The sequence below is a fragment of the Perca flavescens genome, chromosome 22 (assembly GCF_004354835.1).
Source record: "Perca flavescens isolate YP-PL-M2 chromosome 22, PFLA_1.0, whole genome shotgun sequence".
Classification (NCBI taxonomy): Eukaryota; Metazoa; Chordata; class Actinopteri; order Perciformes; family Percidae; genus Perca; species Perca flavescens.
In genome coordinates, this window is record NC_041352.1 from 19,068,200 (window position 1) to 19,088,272 (window position 20,073).

At 42.0% G+C, this 20,073-nt stretch overlaps 1 protein-coding gene across 11 annotated transcripts in view; it reads left to right on the forward strand.

The window, feature by feature from the left end:
* Positions 1-20,073, forward strand: part of scrib (scribble planar cell polarity protein) — a 69,448-nt gene that overhangs the window by 46,734 nt on the left and 2,641 nt on the right. For 2 of the 11 annotated variants that reach the window (XM_028569074.1, XM_028569076.1), the window contains 24 exons: positions 299-409; positions 513-689; positions 959-1,075; positions 1,447-1,635; positions 1,937-2,056; positions 3,098-3,154; positions 3,738-3,794; positions 4,621-4,701; positions 7,425-7,844; positions 9,162-9,233; positions 9,368-9,421; positions 10,299-10,352; positions 10,973-11,095; positions 11,788-11,898; positions 12,289-12,339; positions 13,306-13,465; positions 13,587-13,809; positions 13,905-13,994; positions 14,084-14,266; positions 15,404-15,550; positions 16,142-16,281; positions 16,906-16,943; positions 17,478-17,552; positions 19,097-19,151. In XM_028569074.1, coding sequence (XP_028424875.1) covers positions 299-409; positions 513-689; positions 959-1,075; positions 1,447-1,635; positions 1,937-2,056; positions 3,098-3,154; positions 3,738-3,794; positions 4,621-4,701; positions 7,425-7,844; positions 9,162-9,233; positions 9,368-9,421; positions 10,299-10,352; positions 10,973-11,095; positions 11,788-11,898; positions 12,289-12,339; positions 13,306-13,465; positions 13,587-13,809; positions 13,905-13,994; positions 14,084-14,266; positions 15,404-15,550; positions 16,142-16,281; positions 16,906-16,943; positions 17,478-17,552; positions 19,097-19,151 — 2,905 coding nt within the window. Of the gene's footprint in view, positions 1-298; positions 410-512; positions 690-958; positions 1,076-1,446; positions 1,636-1,936; positions 2,057-3,097; positions 3,155-3,737; positions 3,795-4,620; positions 4,702-7,424; positions 7,845-9,161; positions 9,234-9,367; positions 9,422-10,298; positions 10,353-10,972; positions 11,096-11,787; positions 11,899-12,288; positions 12,340-13,305; positions 13,466-13,586; positions 13,810-13,904; positions 13,995-14,083; positions 14,267-15,403; positions 15,551-16,141; positions 16,282-16,905; positions 16,944-17,477; positions 17,553-19,096; positions 19,152-19,247; positions 19,278-20,073 lie in introns of all 11 variants that reach the window. The other 9 variants (XM_028569079.1, XM_028569077.1, XM_028569080.1 and 6 more) reach the window with 9 other exon arrangements.

The window sequence follows — 20,073 nt, forward strand, 5'->3', positions numbered from 1 at the left end:
TTTAGAGTGTAGCATTTCCAGTTGTCAATAATGCCAAGATATTTCTGTTTACTTAATAGCGGCTCATGGCTGAGATGTATGTGCATGCAGTAGGTTGGGTTGTGTTTATTATAGATGTAGACATGACTGTAACCTGATGTTCTTTGGTTCACTCTTGTTAAATTTAGCCAGGGGGGAAGAAAAAAAAGTGTGTGTGTATGTATTTTTATATATATATATATATATATATATATATATATATATATATATATATATATATATATAAAATAAACTATTCTTCTACCTCTAATCCTAACAGGAAGTGATCCTGGTGAAGTCAGGTGGCCCTCTAGGCCTGAGCATTGTGGGAGGCAGTGATCATGCCAGTCACCCGTTCGGCATCAATGAACCCGGGGTGTTCATCTCAAAGGTATGACTTTGAAAGAGTTGTGAAATTCCTTGTTTAAAGAGTCCGAGTTTTTATTTTTGCTTTCCCTAAAATACATGTTGTGTCTCACTTTTCTCATCATCAGGTGATTCCTCACGGTCTAGCATGTGAAAGTGGACTGCGTGTTGGGGACCGAATATTAGAAGTGAATGCCATCGACCTGCGTCACGCCACACACCAGGAAGCTGTGCGAGCGCTGCTGGCCAACAAGCAGGAGATCCGTATGTTGGTACGGAGGGACCCTTCACCGCCTGGGATGCAGGTGAGACCATCAACTCAACTGAATATACTCATACTTGTATGTTTGTTACTGTTTCTGTCTAGGAGTTTTGTTGTGTATGTGGTGTTTATGTTCTGCAGAGCAGGAACCTGCTGAAAATCAGTTTTACACTGAGTCAGGCCCGATTGTCTTTAATCTTTTCCTGTTTAATAAATAAAAAATGAAAATGAAATGAAATACCAATGTGTGCATAACCGAAGAAAAAATGCTCACCTTTCCTTGCCTGATGAACTGTTTATACATTATTGCAGGAAATTGTGATCCAGAAGCAGCCAGGGGAGAAGCTTGGCATCAGTATTCGTGGAGGGGCAAAGGGTCATGCAGGAAACCCCTTTGACCCCACAGATGAAGGCATCTTCATATCTAAGGTTCTAAAATGATTTATAGTATATAACACAATTTTTCAATTCAATAATTGAAATTGAAATTTTAAGGCTTTTTCACCTCTTTTGAAGGAATTGGAGCCCAAAGAGTATCTCCTTTTTAGCTTTAAATGCACCATCGAACCATTGAATAGCGAAAAGTAATGAAACCGTCCACTTTATTTAAAGCCACATGCCATCTAACTGAGAACTATAAGTCGTGATTGCTGTCCACAAAAGAATAAAAGATAGTTTTAAGAGTGATGTAAAAAATGCCATTAACAGGATATTTCAAAGAGATGGGCCTGGATTACATATTGTTAGGTAATCTCAGGCAGTTGTAGTCATCAATTTACTCCTACTTGATATTGGAATAGGTGAGTTCGAGCGGTGCAGCAGCAAGAGACAGGCGACTGCAGGTGGGCATGCGTATCCTCGAGGTGAACAACCACAGCCTGTTGGGCATGACGCACACAGAGGCAGTGCGAGTGCTTCGAGCTGTAGGAGACTCTCTGGTCATGCTGATGTGTGATGGTTTCGACCCACAAAAAGTGGCTGCTGTGGAGGTGAGATACCTTGAGCAGTTGGACAAAATGTTGTTGTTTTTTAAGTTATTGAGACAATAAAATGGAACAATACTATGTAGCCTGTTGATTAAACATGCTTGTGAGCTTAAATGATCTCAAATAAAGCACTTTTAGAGAGAGAGAGAGAGAGAGAGAGAGAGAGATTTTTTTCAGTCAGAATATCTAGTACAATAACATTTTTGGTCAAGAAATTGCAGTGCTGATGTTATGAAATTTTCTCAAATTGTGACCAATCTGTTTTAAAAAGCACTTCTTCACTGTTGATTGGGTCCATTTCTAGGCGTCTCCTGGCATCATTGCCAACCCATTTGCAACAGGCATCGTCCGTAAGAACAGTATGGAAAGCATCTCTTCTATAGACCGAGACCTGAGCCCAGAGGAGATGGAAATCATGCAGAAGGTACAGTACAAACAGGGGTAAAAGTTACAAATTACATTTACCCTTGTTACTGTAACAAAGTCGTTAAGAATCTGTAATGTTACTCAAAGTACTTTTTCATCACAAATATTGTACTTTGCTACATTTCAAGTCCCATCCATTACAGAATAAAAAGAACATTCACATCCAGTTGTGAGATTATAACAGAAGAAAGGAGCTACAGCTGCAGCTGTGTCTGTGGCCGCAACAATGCAATCAAATTTAGGGATCACATCTTTATGGGTTATGGTTAGCATTATTGTAAGTGTTAATGTTGCTGATATTGTTCCACTAGTGTGTACATGTATTTTTAAGTAATTTTGTACAAAAGTACTTTTACTTTCACTTGAGTAATATTTCTTTAAAGTAACAGTACTGTTACTGGAGTACAATATTCTAGTACTCTTTCCACCTTATAATACAGATTATGCACTACGTTAATTACCAACATTAACAGTATCTTTGCAGTTACGGTCAGGGTTATTGTCCTTTGTGCGCATTTAGCAAACCGATTAGGCCGGACGAGGCCCAAAAGCGCTAAGTAAGGGAACCGTGTTGGTTTGTACACCAGGAAACGCAGCACACCTCTTTCATCCACATACCAGGAATCAGTTTGGCGATTTTGCAACGACGGTGGTCAAGTCAACACGTGAATCAGCTGTTTTGTTCAGCAATTCTGTCCCCAACACTGTGCTTCCACAGCAGTTTGGTGTTAGCAGGTGGAGTTTACAACAACAGTGGAGTTTGACTCACTCCAAGCCATACATGCCGCACATACCAATCATTTTACCGCAGCACCCAGGAAGTGCCAACACAGTTTATTTTGTTCAGATGAGCTTTTGGGAGACTGCCTGTACAAAAGGAATGTAGGTCTTGTTGCTTTAACGAATGCTAGTTTTTGTTCCTCTGCAATAATTCATATGGCAATTGCATTGGTTTAAATGACTCTTCCGCTAAGATTTACAGGCTGAAAAATAACCGTTTATTGGGACTGTAAGGATCTTAAATCTCGCTCTTCTCCAGGAGTCTGAGATGGTGAGAGAGACATCACAGTGGGAGCGAGAAGAGATGGAAAAAGTGGTAAGTGAAAGTGAAAATCCACGACTGTTTCGTGAAGGCTAGAGATGAAACTGTATTTGTCAAATCAGCGGAAAGATAGCAATACAGCGAGGCCGGAGAATAAAAATCTTTTCTTCGTACAAAATGCAGAACACAAGTGTGCACGATACTGTAAGGTGGAGCTTTTAGATCTCAGGTTTGTCTGATATCGAGTGAATGAAGCTTCTCCTCTACACCCTGTGTAGGTATTGTGTTTGACAGAACTATTCCTGCAATGTCCCACCTTGCATGCTTTTTTTTTCTGCTCCCATAGCTAATGAATAGAGTACTTTTTTTAATGTGTGTGGATTCTATCCTTTCTTTCCCTTCTGTTTTTCTTTCATCTCTCTTTTACTTTTGGTATGTTTGGTGTAATAAAAAAACCATCCAATCATCCCATCTCCATACCACTTCTCCACTGTTTTTCTCCACTTCACCCTCTGTAACACTTCTTTCCACTTCTGTAAATTCTCCATCTTCTCATCGCATCACTGTGTGGCTGTGTGTGGTCGGGGCTCTTCCCATCCTGTACTCTCCTCTTCCTCCCCTACCTTTCTTGGTGAAGGAGCGTATGCGCTTGGAGCGTGAGGAGGCAACTCGCCTGCTAGAAGAGGAGACTGAGGTGAGACACTCCTCATCGGCAGGTCTGCAGACAACCTTCCTGGAAGTCTGTGCAAAAGGGCAGTCTGATCAAAAATACCACGGCACTACCTCCACCGGAGTTTACCATGTTGTTCATCCCTTTCAGGGAAAATATGTCCTCTGTTTTTGGTTTTCTGATAGAAATAAGTCTTGAGCCACATTAAAATGGCTTAGTTGTAGTGGAGAACGTCATGTCCAGGTTAAGTACTGTTACAGGTAAAGTACACTTCACATTTACAATAGAAGTGTGGATCCAAGAATTAGGGGTATTTAAAAATTTTAAAAATTCTTTTTTTTACCAATAATTCACCTAAATATTTTCTGTTTATACGGTACTGCTGATGGCGACTACATCAAATTAGTTTCCAGCAAAACCGACAGAAAGCAGAAAATACATGTTATGTATTTCTTTACAAATTAAATAAATGTCACACTGACATGGGATGTGCATTGTTCTTAGAAAACAATTAGTTTTTAGAATTGTCTCATGATATATTGTCTCTAGAAGTGTATTATTCAACTTTTTGTTTTTGTTAAAGAAGGAAAAGGAAAATCACAATACTCAATACTATCGAATCGCAATAAATGAAAATCACAATACACATCGAATCGGCACCCATGTATCGTGAAAGAATCCATTTCGGACAAAAGCATATCCGCCCAGCCCTAACAGGAATGGTTCTCTACAATTCTATAAATAGTCTCCTCCGGTAAAAATATTTCACATTGAATAGATTTGTCTTTGATGTGTGATAAACCTCAGCCTAGTGCCCTTCTAACCTCTGTTTTCTATTATATCTCTGCAGAACATGGGCACTGGACCTCTAAAACTTGACTACAAGACCCTGGCGGCTCTGCCCACCACCAGTCTGCAGAAGCTCAACAGGGTAAGTCTCTCTTTATGTTCTAATGTCTTCTGGCAGCGGTAGAAGATACACAAGTTTTTACACTAACTGTTATGAGTCATTTCTCACCATGTTTGAAAAAGAGTTCAATCCTCTGAAGCTGTAAATTGGTGGTATTTCTGTGCGGGCTATGTTGGAAATGGCCTTCAAGGGTCAGAATAGACCTCTTCATGGAATCCCTTGTTTTTATGTCCTGGGAAACTGAGTGACCCAGAGCCGACCAGTTGCCCCTCCAGGAGCAGGAATGTTAACCTCCCTGTATGTGCAAAACTCAAAGTCACATTAATGACGGTGGCTCCAAAGCCAAACCCATACGATGTTTCATCTCCGAGTAATGTAATCGTGACCTACATCAATTAACAAGCGCAGATGCGATCAACCCGGATTGAAGAAATAACACAAAGGTGAAGGACAGATCAAGAAGTTTGGAAAAAGAAAGCGAAGACCAAGATTCAAGATGAGAAAATAAAAAAAAAGAATTCAAGAGGCTGTGGAAGAAAAAGTATCTATAAGGTACAGAACGAGGTGGACTTTGAAAAGGAAGCATGGCCAAAGGGAAGGCACTGGTCTGGTTGATAAAAAAGAGTGCGAGTGTGTGAAAGAGGTGGCGAGATGGGGGGGAAGGGGACAGCTGCCCGCTATCAACCAGCCTATCCTCTGTGATATTTTAAACCAGCATCTAGCTCTGAATTGGATAGAGTCGCTTGGGTGGGCGGGGTGCTAGACTGGGAGGGAGGGTGTCGTCTAAGAGGAACAGACCAAGTGTTTCAGTTGGAGTTCCCAAAGTCCTCGGAGGAGTAAATTTAAGGACATACTGCGCTGTCCTGTTCCCATCTTACCGTGAGTATAGAGAGTTGACTTTAGTGTTAATATTTATTGTCTTCTTTCTTTCTGTCTTGTTCATTCTCTCTCCATTTAATTTGATTTAATGTGTGTCTGCGTTAGGTGTCAAATGGAAGATTTTATGATTTTGACTCGGTCTAAGACTTAGCTTAGACTTTTCAGAGTTCTTTGAAACCTTATCACCAAAAGGATTGCATTGCTTGTTCTGTAACTCACTTTTAAATACTCATCCTTGAACTATACCAAGTACTAAAGGTATCATTATTGTTTCTTTATTAACATTTGGGTCACAAAACTTTAAATGGACAGGAATTATGACTTTGTTTGTGTGCCCTACTTGTAGATCTCTGCCTTTTTTAGATTGTCATAGAACTTCACCTCCATTTCATATGCAGCTGTTAATGCTCGGTGCGCTAGAGCTGGATTTGCTGCACCAGCACACGTGGTCCTGCTCAAACTGTATCACCCTGTATGTTGTTACCAAAGGTTTAGCTTAAAAACCAGAGATGGTTCATGTTGAAATCATTAGAAAGCCAAATGCAGTGTTTTTTATTTAAGTGATAGTGACAAGTTTATTGTGATTTCTTTTTTTTTATAAGAAGTGAGGTGATATGCATGATGTGCTACAGAGCTGCCTGGAAATGAGATGGTTGAGAGTAAAATAAGGGTACTGTACGATTTGTTTTGGAAGGGATTTTTTGGTTTGGTTTATTGACAACATTGTATTATATTCATAAAATACAACATATCGTCTAATTCCTGACAAGAACGATAGAATCCTAGACTTTTTTTTCCCCCCCATCATTGTCCTTTGTGTTTACAGTCAACCAACCTTTTATCAAGACAGAGACAGGCATTCAGTTGAGCATTTAACACCCAGAAATATTATAAAATAGGAACTGAACAATTCCAAAGATGAATCCTAAAAAAAAACAATGAGTTTGAAATGATTCAGTTTCCCAGCATGGCTAGCTCAGTGTGTCGGCATGCTGGCAGACCAGCAGCCTCGCTCTCCTCTCTCACACCAAAACCCCAGCTGTCCCTCACAGTTTATGTCAGAGCCAAAGGGACACTCGTTCACATTCCATCCCACTGACCCTCATCCCACCACAGACTCTTATAGTCAGCATGTGGGGAGGCACATTGCTGCCTCACAATGCTTGTTGTATTCTTAGTCCGGCTATTTTGATTAACACCAGATATGTCAAGGACACATCTTATAGATTCCAAAGTTGGTTAGTTATCTGGGTTAACTTGAGGCTTTTTAGGAGGACATGACACGTCTGTGGTTGCACTTACAGTATCAGGTTTCTTTACCATGGGTTGAGTTAAACATTGCTCCTACAGGGACATCACCTGTCCTTTTATGTTCAGTACAGTAGGAGTTGAAAGTGTGCTGGAGCCTGAATGTCTCGCTAGTCTGATAATATGGTTATTTAAGGCTGAGGCCAAGAGCCTGGACTGCAGTAATGTGTCTCGTGGCATATAGCAGCAGAAGGGCTGGGTATCGTTTTTATTTATTTTTTTATTTTTTACCAGTGCTAAAACGATACTTTTAGAACGGTGCCCATGCCTGAATAAAAAGTAAAAAGACCACAAAACCACAGTCGCGACATTAAGGAACGGCTTGTTTATTGCTAAGGCGGAGGGATTGAAATGGGTGCACCAGAAATTGACTTTACACAGGTTTTACCTTCAAATAAAGCCAGTTTTTAAATTGTGGTGGAAGTTCTCAGATCCCAGAACAATAATAATTTCCTTTAGTGTGTTGAGTGAGTGGTTGAATCTTTTCCTCTCCTTATTCCTTATTATCAGTGTCACTTTACTGTATCTGTCCTCCCTCTTTCTTTGCTCCTGTCCAGTTCTCTACTCCTGTAAGTCTGACTGCTCCCATGGAGGCCCCCCTGCAGGCCCAGTACGGAGCCCCTTTAGAGCCTCTGGGCTTTGGCTTAGGCCACACCACAAAACCCCTCAGCCAAATGGACCCTGAGTCCTGCCAAAGTCTGAACACAGAGCACGATTACATTAATGGATCCCAGTTCTCCCCTAATGGGACCGCCGCTACTGACAGTGCTGGCTCATCAACAACCATTAGTTCATCAACATTTGCCACCGAAGAAGAAGAAAGCCTGGTGGACTCTCAGCCTATCTGCTTCAAAGAGAACCCTTTCTTGGTGGCCAATCGCAAAGGAAAGGGTCGTCCACCTGGGGAGCAGATCCTGTCGGGGCCTCCTGTGGGCTATGGGAAGCAAGGCCAGCTTCAGCCCTGGTTGTTCAGCAAGGCAAGCTGCCTGCCGAAGTGTGGTTTGGAGGCAGCATGGTGTGTTACTGTGCACAGTTTGTTGTTTGGCTCACTTGTGTCCCTTGGAATGGATCATACAGTTGCTCTGTCAAGGCTCTGTGGAAGTTATAACTTTAAACAGTCGTGCTAATGGATCCGAAGAAATGCCCACTATTTTCTTGATTAATCAAGTTGCATCGCTGGATCAAATCCTTACACTTTGATTTCTAAATGTTAGCTTTACTGTTTCATTGCACAGGAGGATTAATGTGGTTTTAGAAAAAAAGGCTCCTAAGGAAAGTATTTTTCTCTAAAGAAGTGTGTCCAGGTTGTGTGTATTAATATCAGTATAACATCTAGCTGAACTGGTGCATGTTTTTTGCTGTGAGCACAGAGCTTGTGGCACCTCGTGAGGTATTTAGGCACATAAGTCGGTACATAGTCAGGACCGACTGAAATGTCTGTCCCAACAACTGCGAGGGGTCATAAGTCATGAATGAACATGACCTGCAAAAACCATAGACTGTAAAAATAATGGACCTAACAGCAGTGTCGTCACTCATCTGTTTGTGGACTGCCGTTCACAGGTATACGAGAATGCTACCTTTTAGAAGCCTCTTATAATACATCCATGGGTCAAGCCAGTGTTTATGTATCGTTTCAGGAAAAGTTGGCCATTTCCAACCCTTCTGAAGCGAGTCATCCGGCAGAGTTTTGCCGGCGAGTAAACGCGCACCTCTGGGTACTGGCGCTGTTCATCTGCATGTATGGCAGTACAGAAAATCTGCAAACTTTAACTTACCTAAAGTTACCAGCTAGTTACCCTGCTTTATCATCATTTTTCAAATAAATGGGACCATAATTAATTATGTAATTATAATACATAATTCTGTATTGAAGAAGACTTGTAAATAGCGTTTGAGACCATAAACTCATTATGAAAATGTATATTGAGGTAATGGATCAAGTGAGAGGTAGTAGTTTTCTCATAGACTTCTGTGCAAGCCATCTTTTTGCAACCCTGCTGGAATTAGATAGAATGCAGGTTTAAGGCACTTCCGCATTTTCAGACCCGGAACCTCGGTCCATTATTTTTTACAGTCTATGCCATAGAGTCTATGGCAAAAACGCACAGAAAAGTGCATGTTTATCAGCAAGAGATTATTGTTGGTTGAATTTCCTACAAGATCACTTCTATATTTAAGTACTAACCAGTGAATCTTGTTTTGGTATTTCTTTACTACTTTGTTGTGTGCACAGAGTGAAATTAAGAGCAGTTGTTAAGTGTGTGTTTGCTGTTTGATCTTTGTTTTTCCAGGCGCCTCCTTCTGATTTCACCAGGACGGAGAGCCCAATCAGGGAAGCACCCTACTCTCCCACGATCCAACCGGTGAGCAGCCTTAACACCCAGCACTAACACTACCATCCTTTTACTTTATTTTCTCCTTTTCCATGAGTCATTTCTACCACCATAGAAGAGGTATTTTACAGTTGATCCTTTTAAACCTTTCCTCCCACCCATAGCCCAGCGACCACTCTTCCAACAGCTCCCTGTATGCAGGCAGGGAGACCCGCTTTGTAAGTGGGTCTTGTGGCCCTCTCTGCTCTGGCCTGGATTTTTTTGCGTCAGCTGTTCTGAGCTCTCAGTCTGTTAACCCTCCTGTTGTCCTCAAGTCAAATTTGACGAATTTTCAAAAGGTTTCTCTATCAGAAATTTGGGTTTCTTTCAACCAAATTGTCAAAACAAATAACGTGGATGGTTCCATACGACACTCTTCACAAGTAAAATAAATTATCAGTTCACTATTTTCATTGTATTTGGGTGTTTTTATTCAATTTTATAGCATTTGAAAAAGAAAATGTTTAAATAATGTTTAAAAAAAACAAACGTAAAACAGCGCAAAAAAAAAATCATCAGAATAAGTGACAAAAACGTTGAGGAAAGTGATACAAAAAATTCGAAAAAGATGACAAAATATTTTTTTAATGTTCAATTTTGAAAACCAAACCAAAAGTTGCATGGTCCACGGGAAGACAACACAAGGGTTAATAAAACAACTAGTTTTAGCTGCCGTGTCTGCTACAGTCCTACCAGTCTGAAAAGCATGTGCTTCTCCATGGTCAGCTGATTACTGATGCATTGCCTCATGCAGACAATTGGATGTGCACTCAGAAATAGATTTTTGTCGTTAATTTCTCTACTGACCAGCTGAAGCTTCATATTCTCTCACAGGACAATAACAAAATAAAATGTGCAGCAGTGTAGTACAAATACTATGTATATAATTTAGGTGAACCTTGGTGGTGTTGCGTTGTTTGACAGCGTCTTTATTTGGCCTGGCGTCATCCAATAGTTGAAAAGTAGCGACTGTATTGGATGAAACTCAAGTAGATGGTGGCGATCCATGGTTTTTTATTTCATTGTCATTGTTTTTATTTTCACTTTCTTTTGCAGGCAAATGTTCATTACACCTCCACTCCCACCGCCAATGACAACACTTCATCATCAGTGAGTGTCTGTGGAGCTTGAAAACAAGCTGTTCAGAAAATATCCTTTATAGTACATTAATGTTGGGCTCATCCCACTGGTTAACCAATGTATCAAGCAAATATATTCACCTCTTTACGTCGTACTGTATTTCTCATGCGTTTCCTATGTTGTTAAATTACTTTTAAGATTTCTAGGCATTTAAAGTGTTTGAATATTAGAATCTCAAAGAGCTCCTAACCCTAAAGACAAAATGAAATGTATATTTAGCATGGGTTTCAGAGGAGTTTTAGTCTCTCACACTACTTTAGCTTTTCCATCTAGAGTAACTTTCTGCAGGACACTGGGTGGTTGTAATAAGAGATTAAAAAAAAAAAAAAAAGATAATTTATAATTATTAAGCTTTAAAAACCCCATGGACAAATAATCTGAATGGTAAATTAGCTCTGATTCATATCCACCATTAGCTTTATTCATTTTGAGTTGTCATTCATCCTTAAGTTTATGTCTGAATAAAAGTTTTTTTCCCCCTTATTGTCATGTGCTAAACAGATTGTGAAGCAAATGTGTGATTTTAGGCTAAATGAAGAAAACTGCCTTGACTGATCTCTTCCATAAAATATATTTTGTTTCCTCTCCAGACACGACCGGGTGCCATCCAGCCAGTCGGGCGCGTGCGGCAGAGTCCCTCCCCCGCCACTCCAGATGGACACAGTCCTAACCCCTTCCAGCATGGCCCCTCCCCTTTCAACTCCCAGACCTCTGTAAGACCCCTCACCACCACATAGTGCTGTTTTCTATCCACTCTCCGCTCTGTGCCACCTCCTCTGAGTGCACAGCCCCAAAACACTGTGTCTCATAGCAGTGCAGCAGAGACACCGATATGTGTTGTTTCTAAAGAGGCTAGAACCAAAGAAAAGGAAGACCTGTATTTGAATGCACAGTGGAGTTGAGTCGGTGCAGGTTCTGCAGTCTGTAACCTCCAGACCTCCGGCACCTGCAAACGGAGCGTCCAGCCCAACTCTGAGCTCCTGAATCAAATCATTTGTCATAATTCCAGCTTTCCGAAATGTTCCACTTGTGTATTTCTTTGGCAAGCAGCGTAGTTGGATAGGTAAATAATGAAGAAGCTATGATTTCATCTCACGTCTTCCTATTTGTTTCACAAAGGTGCTCATACAAAAAAAAGTCTGTCATGGCTTTGGAGTTTCCAAGCCCTACTGTCTGTCTTTCTCTGGCATACTCCTCTCCTCTCTCACACGAAACCAGCCACCATGCTGTTCTCCACAGTCTTCTTCAACTTTGCTGGGTTTTTTTCATAGTCTGTCCTCTCCTCCATGTCTCTGTCTGTCCGTCCTTCCCATCTCCTCTTCTTCCCCTTGGTTCCTTTACCATATGGACCTACCCCACCTTCCATGCCCCACCCACCCCTCCCACCCAAACCTCCCCCCTGCAGCCTCGCGCCCCCTCCCCTACTTCGCCCGACGAGTTCCCCATGAATGTCAAGCAGGCATACAAGGCGTTTGCCGCCGTGCCTCGCTCACTGGCAGTGCTGGAGCCGCCACAGGTAGGCCGTGCTGCCCGGACTCCCCCGGGTCACAACGACAAAAGCATGCTGTGCCGATTGGTTGATCTCGCCCCCCTGCTCCCTCCTGACTGGAGCAGGCTGACCTATAAGGAGCCTGCACTGTGTCGGGGGGGGCCTGTGACGTGCTGTGACGTGTGGAATGCGTTCGTCGTTGGTTTTTTGTACTCCAGTGCCATCATCTGTCATACTGGTGTTGGGTCTTGATCCATTCGTCCATCCGTGTGTGGCTCGTGTACTAATATCCAATCCCCCCCTTTTTTATATATACATATTATCCCAGATGCTAATCAGTCTGCTTGCTCTGTATCTCGGTCTTTGTCCTCAGTCTGAGTTTACTTAACGTTACTTACATCCTGCTGTGCCCAACAGGACCTGTACGGTGTGAGGAACAATTTCCATCCAAAGCAACCTTCTCCAGAGGTGAGTGAACAAATTGAGCAAAAAAATACCTGTTTCTTGAAATTATAGTACATTTGATAAAGTGGGGATTGTGTTATATTCAAGGTCTGGACTTTTAAGTTTTCACAAAATCAGATTAATAGCCTTAACGTTGCTTCGCTCGCAAGTTTTTCTAGTCCATTTGTAGGGTGTATTTTAAAGTTAATTAGCCCCAATAATTTTTAAGAAGCCAGTTTAACATTCAGGAGTTTCTGAACACTTGTGTAATGTGTTCTGCTGAATATTGAATATGCAGCTGCAAGAACCAAATAAAGTCTAGATATGCTCTAAGCTTACTGTGATTACATACTGGCTCTCAGTCTGACAGTCTGGTGACGACCTATGTGGCCTTTTCAGCCTGAGTTGAACAACGAGGTGTTTGATGATGACATAGATGGTCAGGAGGGAGCTGGTAAGGGTTTGACCCCCCGGGCCTCCCTCTCATCTGACCGTCAGGAGTATATGAGACTGGCAGGAGTGCCTCGCCTCTCCAGGCCGTCCTGGGACTTGCAGGTACCCACCGCCTCCGCCACATCTACAGCAGCCCTGTTCTCTGTCTGGGTGTGCTCGGCTTGATCGGTGGTGGTGTCTCTGCTCCCAGACGCTGGGACACAGCCATGTTACTTCTGTCAATGACGGGCCTGGCGGTTCATTGATCTTAAATCAGCTGATGGTGCTGGGTTCTGTTTTGATGTCTAATTTGTTTCTTTCTTCTCGGTCGGTGATATTTTTCTCCTTTGGCATCTCTCGTGATATCCTCTGCTCTTTTGGCAAATGGCTCTGCAATAATGCAAATATCAATTTCTTTTTACAAATATTGGCGTATATTTAGCTGTTCTGTCTGTTTTGTTTATCGCCGGTGCTTCAGGTGCTACAACCTCAGCACTTATCTATTATTATCTTTTATAATTTTGTATTCTGTCCTTGATTTTTGTTGTTACCCTATAGAGTCCTTCTCCTGGCGGTAGGGGCAGCCCAGAGCAGCGCTCCTTCAGGGACAGACAGAAGTATTTTGAGATTGACGTGAAGCATCAGACACCAGAGAAACCCAAACCTCGAGTGTCTCTTGTTGGAGAAGATGACCTCAAGAAAATGCGGGAGGAAGAAGGTGTGTTTCTATGTTGTTGTTTTTTTATTGCGCATCCCTTGCTAGTAACTTATAAAAAACATCTGACTTGACTAACCTGATTCTGAAATTTACAACCCTGTGTCTGTTTATCTGGGCCCAGAGAGGAAGTTTGAGCAGCGGGCGCGGGAGTACCTGCTGGATGAAGACGAGGACGAGGAGGAGGAAGAGGACCTGGCTAAACAGGTGGCACAGATGAAGGCAACTGGCAAAGTATTGCTGGATGGAGTGGAGTACAGCGTGGAGCCAGTATCCAGCCCATCCCAGCACTGTGCCACACCACCAAGTTACAACGTCACGCCACCGAGCTACTGTGGCAGCTCAGGGTAACAAGTTGTATATTATTATTATTGCTTTAAACGTTGTTGTTTTTAATTTCTTTTGCTAATAGTTTTTATTTATTATTATTTTTTGTATGTAGGCCTTCCTCTGTTGATGGTAAAGGAGAGTCTCAGAGGAATTCACTGGAGGACAGCTTCAGGCTGGAGCAGAGGCCCAACTCTATGACTGGGTAATTAAATTGCATGCAACATCTTTGACTGTCTCTTTGCTGTTGTTTTTGTCACTGTAGTCATCACTGCTACTTGTGTGTCTTGTCAGTCTGATCCCAGTGTACCCCGGGGACTCGGCTGCTCCCATCCGCACAGCCAAAGCAGAGCGCAGACATCAAGAGAGACTCCGTATGCAGAGCCCCGAGCTGGCTGTGGCCCTCGACAAGGACCTGTCCCCTGCTGAGAAACGAGCCCTGGAGGCTGAGAAGAGAGCCATGTGGAGGGCAGCACGGTAAATAAGCACTGTCTTTTTGTGCATTTTTTTCACTTTACCGTGTGTATTTCTAGTACGTTGATATTAAAAGGGATGTTTAAAAGGAAAAATGTATCCGTTACCAATTCTATAGTTGGATAAACCCGTTTTAATGCAGTGTGATAGCAGTTTGGCAGTGGTTATAAGAATAAATCTGTAAACATAAACTAACCCAGTAAAGAGAGCTATACTTTTACATCAAAATGGTCGCTGTCACATTTCTGGTGACAATCATGTTAACAATTCCTGATTATTGTCATTGTTGGCTGATTTATCAATCATTTCATTGTCTTAGAAATGGCATACATTTTGGCAAATATACTTCACAAGTTACTACAACCAAAACTGATTGCAGCAAAACAGTTGTGTTTTGTGATAATAGAAAATCAAATCTTGGCGTATACAGCAACTTTTTCTTAAGTTTTTTTTTTTTTTTTTTTAACTGAAATATTAAGACGTTTATTTGAAAACTTCTATCAGTTGACTAAACCTCTAATTATTATAAATTAATTAGAAAATTTTTCAAACAAACTTTAACGGCCTTTAGTAACTTCTCATAAACGGGACCATCGTTATTTCACCTGATCCTTTCAATGCTTTTGAACCACTTTACATCTTTCCCCCTGAATTCATCTATTTTATACCAAAGTGGGTTTACACTTGTAGTTTATAGATAAATTATATATCATATTTTTGTTTTACACTTTTAATTTGGATCAAGTAGGAGTCAGAAGCGGGAAGAGAGGGGAAAGGTTTGTTTACTTTGAGCTGTACATGTGCTATAAACCATGGGGACACTTGTGTCCCAGATTTCCTGATAAACAGTTTGTCATAATGATTGATAACAAGGTTCTAAGTCCATTCTGTGTCCTGCGTGTGTGGTTTGTCCGTCTCCTCTCCTCACTATTTTCATGTCTAGAAATCAGATCTTATTTATTATTCCTGGCTCTTCTAAATGTGTCAGTGTTTTACCTTCCATTCTTTGGTTTTCTTCTCTTCTCCTCTCTTTATGCCTTTCTTTCCTTCCTCTTCTCATATTCCTCCTTCCTCCTGGTGCACTTCTGGTCCTATTCCCTCCTCCTGTCTGTCCCTCTCCCTGGCCTGGCGGGGGCCCAGGCCCTGTGGCCTAGAGGACGATGTTAGGCAGTATGAGCAGGACCTGGCTAAGAGGCTCTACCAGGCCAGAGTGAGGGCATCTCAGGGCGTGGCCGAGGCCCCCCAGCCCCCCACCTCTTCCTCCTCCTCTGCAGCCTCCCAGCTCAGGTCTGCTCCTCGGCCCCAGCCACCAGGGCCAGATGCACGGCATCGTGGGGGTGTGCTGGGGTGCTTTGGCGTTGGGGTATTTTGCTAGCGGCCGAGTTCGGAAAGGTCCAAGCAAGCACTCACAGCAACTCTGTGACAGTGCTTCCACTGCCTTTCTAGTGCTGTCTTGCTTCTGCACGTCTTTGCTGTTTCCATTTCTACCTTTCCTCTGGCTCCCCCTCTCTCTATTCTCTGTCTTGTCTCTTCCTCCCTGCAGCACTCTTTCATTTGCGCCTTGCTGTTCTCTTGATTTCCATACTATTATTTGTACTAACACACATCCCACAGTAAGTTTGCAAGCTATTTGTGAGTTGAGGGTAAGCCTACTAGCAGTAGGTAGTCCTTTTCCTGGAATGCCTCTCTTTTTTATTGTGCAGTTAAATTAAACTGGTTGTTTGTGACAGCAAACCAGGACAAGGAACACCCAAAATTAGTAGTGAGAGGCACTACACCCATCTGTAGCGGCGTGTGTGCCTCTGTCAGTCATTGTCTCTGTATTTCTTTCCTTATTTTCTACTATCATTTATCTGATGGTGGTTGTTTCTCTTGTAGAATGAAGTCTCTGGAGCAGGATGCACTGAAAGCGCAGATGGTCATTGCCAAGTCTCGGGATGGGAAGAAACGTGGCACACTAGATCAGCTGACGGAGTCACCCTCGCCTGCCCCAACGCCCTCTCCCACACCTATGGAAGGTAGGAAGCTGCTCTCCTTCACACCGCTCAAGCCTGTTTACATGACAAGCATCTTCTTTTAAGTCATTACTTTGCGTGAATTCCTTAATATAGTGACAGACAGACTTGAGGTCAGCGAACTGTTGTGTACTGGATGTTGCCAGCGCTTAACTTAAAGTTAAGGGAAACTAAGTATTTCCTGTCTTTGCCCCTCATTTTTGGAATATTTACCTCATTTGATTCAACACGTTAAAACAAATATATAAAAGGTCATACATGCATTACACCAAATGCATATTATTAAAATGCCAAGGACAGACACAACAGAGACAGTTAACATAGGTACACTGTAGAAACATATACTTACTATTCAATCATCCAATTTAATTACATTGTAAGAAACTTCTCAAGACTAACTTATATTCCCTTTCGTTTCTTGCCTGATGTTTTGCTTTTTGCTTTTTTTTTTTTTTTTTTTAACTTCTGTTAACATCCTGCCAAATTTATTTTTGTGAAGCAACTTTTGTTTTAAAAAGTACTGTATAAATCTATACTTAATTGCAAAATAAATCTAAAGCTTATTGTTTCATCCTTACCCCTCCTTGCCTTTCTGTTAACTTCACATCTCCTGTTTTCCTCTGACAGAGCTCAGTCCTCGAGGAGTAACCTCTCCGGGCCGGCTGGTAAGTGCTAAACCTTTTTCTTTATGTCCATTTTGTTTTGGACAGATTTTTTTCCTCTGGCTTTTGTGTCACTGTGAACGGTTTACTGCATCCTTTGAACGGACTTGGAGAGCTGGAGTCAGCAAATATTTGAGCAAAGCTGTAACACTGACTTCAATATGAAGAGCTTTATTTAAGAAAGGCAACAAATAAGATTGTTGCTTTACATGCAGGGAAAAGGGAAAAAGTAGATTTGTTTCAAATCACATTTGCATTAATCCATCATCTTGCTCATTGTCACTCTAGCCAATCGGAGCTAAGAACACGCTGCTCTCAAATCATATACCACAGCTGGCTGTTTGAATCACCCATTAGCCTCTCTGCCTTCCTACTCTCCTTTTTCTATTCCCTCATCCCTTTCCCTTATTCACTTTCCTTTTGACATTTGCCTTCTCCATCCTTTTCCCCTCCTTTTTATATTTCTCCAATCCCCCCCCGTTTTCCTCTTTTCTCTCCCCCTCGACCTCTGCTCATTCCTGTTTGCTATCCTTCTAGTCCCTGTCGTCAAAGAAGTTTGACTACCGACAGTTTGCTGCCATTCCTTCTTCCAAACCCGTATACGACATCCAGGTATTGGCTGCATGCTGAGCTCCCGGGGCTTCGGCCTCCTCCCTTCCCCCTGGCTTTCCCTTCTGCCTCTCCCCTCTAGTTTCTCAGTTAACCAAGAAGCATCAGTGTGACTGAAGTCTAGGGTACGGCTCCGTAAATGATCAGTACTTCCTGCTGTGCACTATAGGGATTGGCTCACTAACTCACTTGCGCAATGAAGAGAGACTTGCTCTACATAAATGACACAGAATCAGCCCTGGGTCTCCCTCCAGTTCTGCCTCCCCCTTCCTGGTCTCCCACTTACCACTCACAAATGTAAGAGCATCCGTAGAAGTAACCCCTCACACTCCTCTATCTCTCAGCTAACTAATCAATCACAGACAATAACACTCAACAGCTGCAGAGACGCAGACAGGTTTTTTTTTTTTTTTTAATCCCACTAACCAGAATTGGTTATGGGGGGAAATGGCCACAAACACTAATCCACTCTCACGTTCACTTCCATCAGCTGTCTTGTTTCACGCATGTGTCGCGAATCAGGCAGAGGTAAAACATTCTCCTCTAGATCTCCTCTCATGCTCTGGCTTTTGAAGCAGTTATAAAGGCTCTGTGCTGCCTTTAGGGTACAGGTTTTGTGTAGGTTTGTGTAAAATAGTTACATTCTTTTTCTCTGTGTGGATAGAGATGGAGGGGGAAGCAGTACAATCCTGGAGTGAGCTTGTCTCTTAAGTGGTCTTTTAATTTTTGGGGTCAATCATCTGTGATCACGTGTCACTGTTAGTCTGCGTTCCCGATTGTGGGATCTTGTGTGGGTTTGGTTGTTGCACAGTGACCTCAGGTTGATCTTTCTTCCCTTTGGCGGACGTAATTTAATTGACATCACAAAATTGTAAGTGTTTGCATAATGTTTCCTGCATATGCATCGACAAAAGTAGTGTTTAAAGGTTATATGTATATTTACAGTCTATTAACATAATAGTTATGCAGAACACTGTAATCCAAATCACAGTTCTAAAGTCGACTGGAGAAATATCAGATAACAAAGAAGACGCAGTTCAGTGCAATTGTAGTAAAAAGTATGTCGGTCATGGTTGGTCGGTCCTCAGCTTGCAGCTCGTAGGGGTCCCCTGAGAGTGTCCCTAAGTAGAATAAACAGCTTCTCAACGCTGATAACAAAGGAAAACATTATGACCACCATCAACACAAAGACATCTGAACATGCTGCTTTGTTTTCCGTTGTGAATTGGTGACTCTTTTTGGTGCTGTACTATTGCTCTGTTGGCTGTCTCTTTGTGGATGTGCCTACGCTACACAACAAACCCTGGAACTGATGACCTAACTTAACCCCCCTTTCCTTTAACATGCCAATATCTCCTGGGGGAGTAGTCGAGTAGAGGTACTCTCTGACAGACTGGGAGCTACAGCGCTGTCTGTTAAACCGACAGCGAGCGGATGGCACGTCCTTTCGCTGCCAGCGCCACTGCTCACATGGTGATGGCTTGCCCTGGGACATAGGTTACTAAAACACAGCCACCGCTTATTTACAGTCTCTTCTTCTCTTGCAGTCCCCTGACACAGTCGATGACCTGCAGTTCATCGACGACGGCTCCAGCAACCCAAGTGAGTACTGGAGCTATGCAGTATTTCAAATTGTATTTAAACAGACAATAAGTAATGCATTTGTTACCTTAATTTCTTCTATCCACTTTAATTCAGGTGACTACCTGGGATAAGCAGCTCCTATTGGTAGGATTCTGTGTGCATGTGTTTTGGGGTCTGAATGTGATTGGACGCCTGAGTATTTACTGAACATGTGAAGAGTGTGTGTCAGTTTGTGCATTTATACTCTAACTTGCTAGTTGTGTGGCATAACTGTGGGTTCAGGTATTAACATGGATGTGTTTACCTGGGTGTGCTTCGCCTGCTGCTGCCCACCACACCTGATGTTGAGACCAAAGTGGAAGAGAAATTTGCTGTGTCTAAAGTAATGATCTCACACTAACCGTGATCCAGACTGCATGAATTTGTTTTAAGTGTTGGCTGAAACTGGTAATTCCCGGGAGCTCTAAGTGATTCTATTATCATGTTGGTGTCGGGATGTTTACATGCACACATGTAACCGGGTTATACAAATAATGGGATTATTACATTTTGTAACTTGTTTCAATATGTATATTTGTCAAGAGGCTGTATGTGTACATTTGCGTTAAATAGTGGGATTCTGCTAGATTTGGCGTCATATGAAAAGCACAAGCATTAGCATGCCCACTGACTGACATGAGTTTTTTATGATTTTTTTTGTTTTAACAGCATACTCTATCACTATCACTTTTTATGACATTTTTACGACATATATGGCTTTTTTTTTTTTTTTCAAAGTTTTTATGACTTACTGTCCTATGATTTCTAAAAAGATAAATAAATACTATGACTTTTTAGGACATAATATAGGCTGTTTTTTTTACGGCATACTGACTTTTTTGTAAATCTGACAATACATGCAGCATCAGAAGTCACCCCTGACTTGATTTTGGAAGCATGG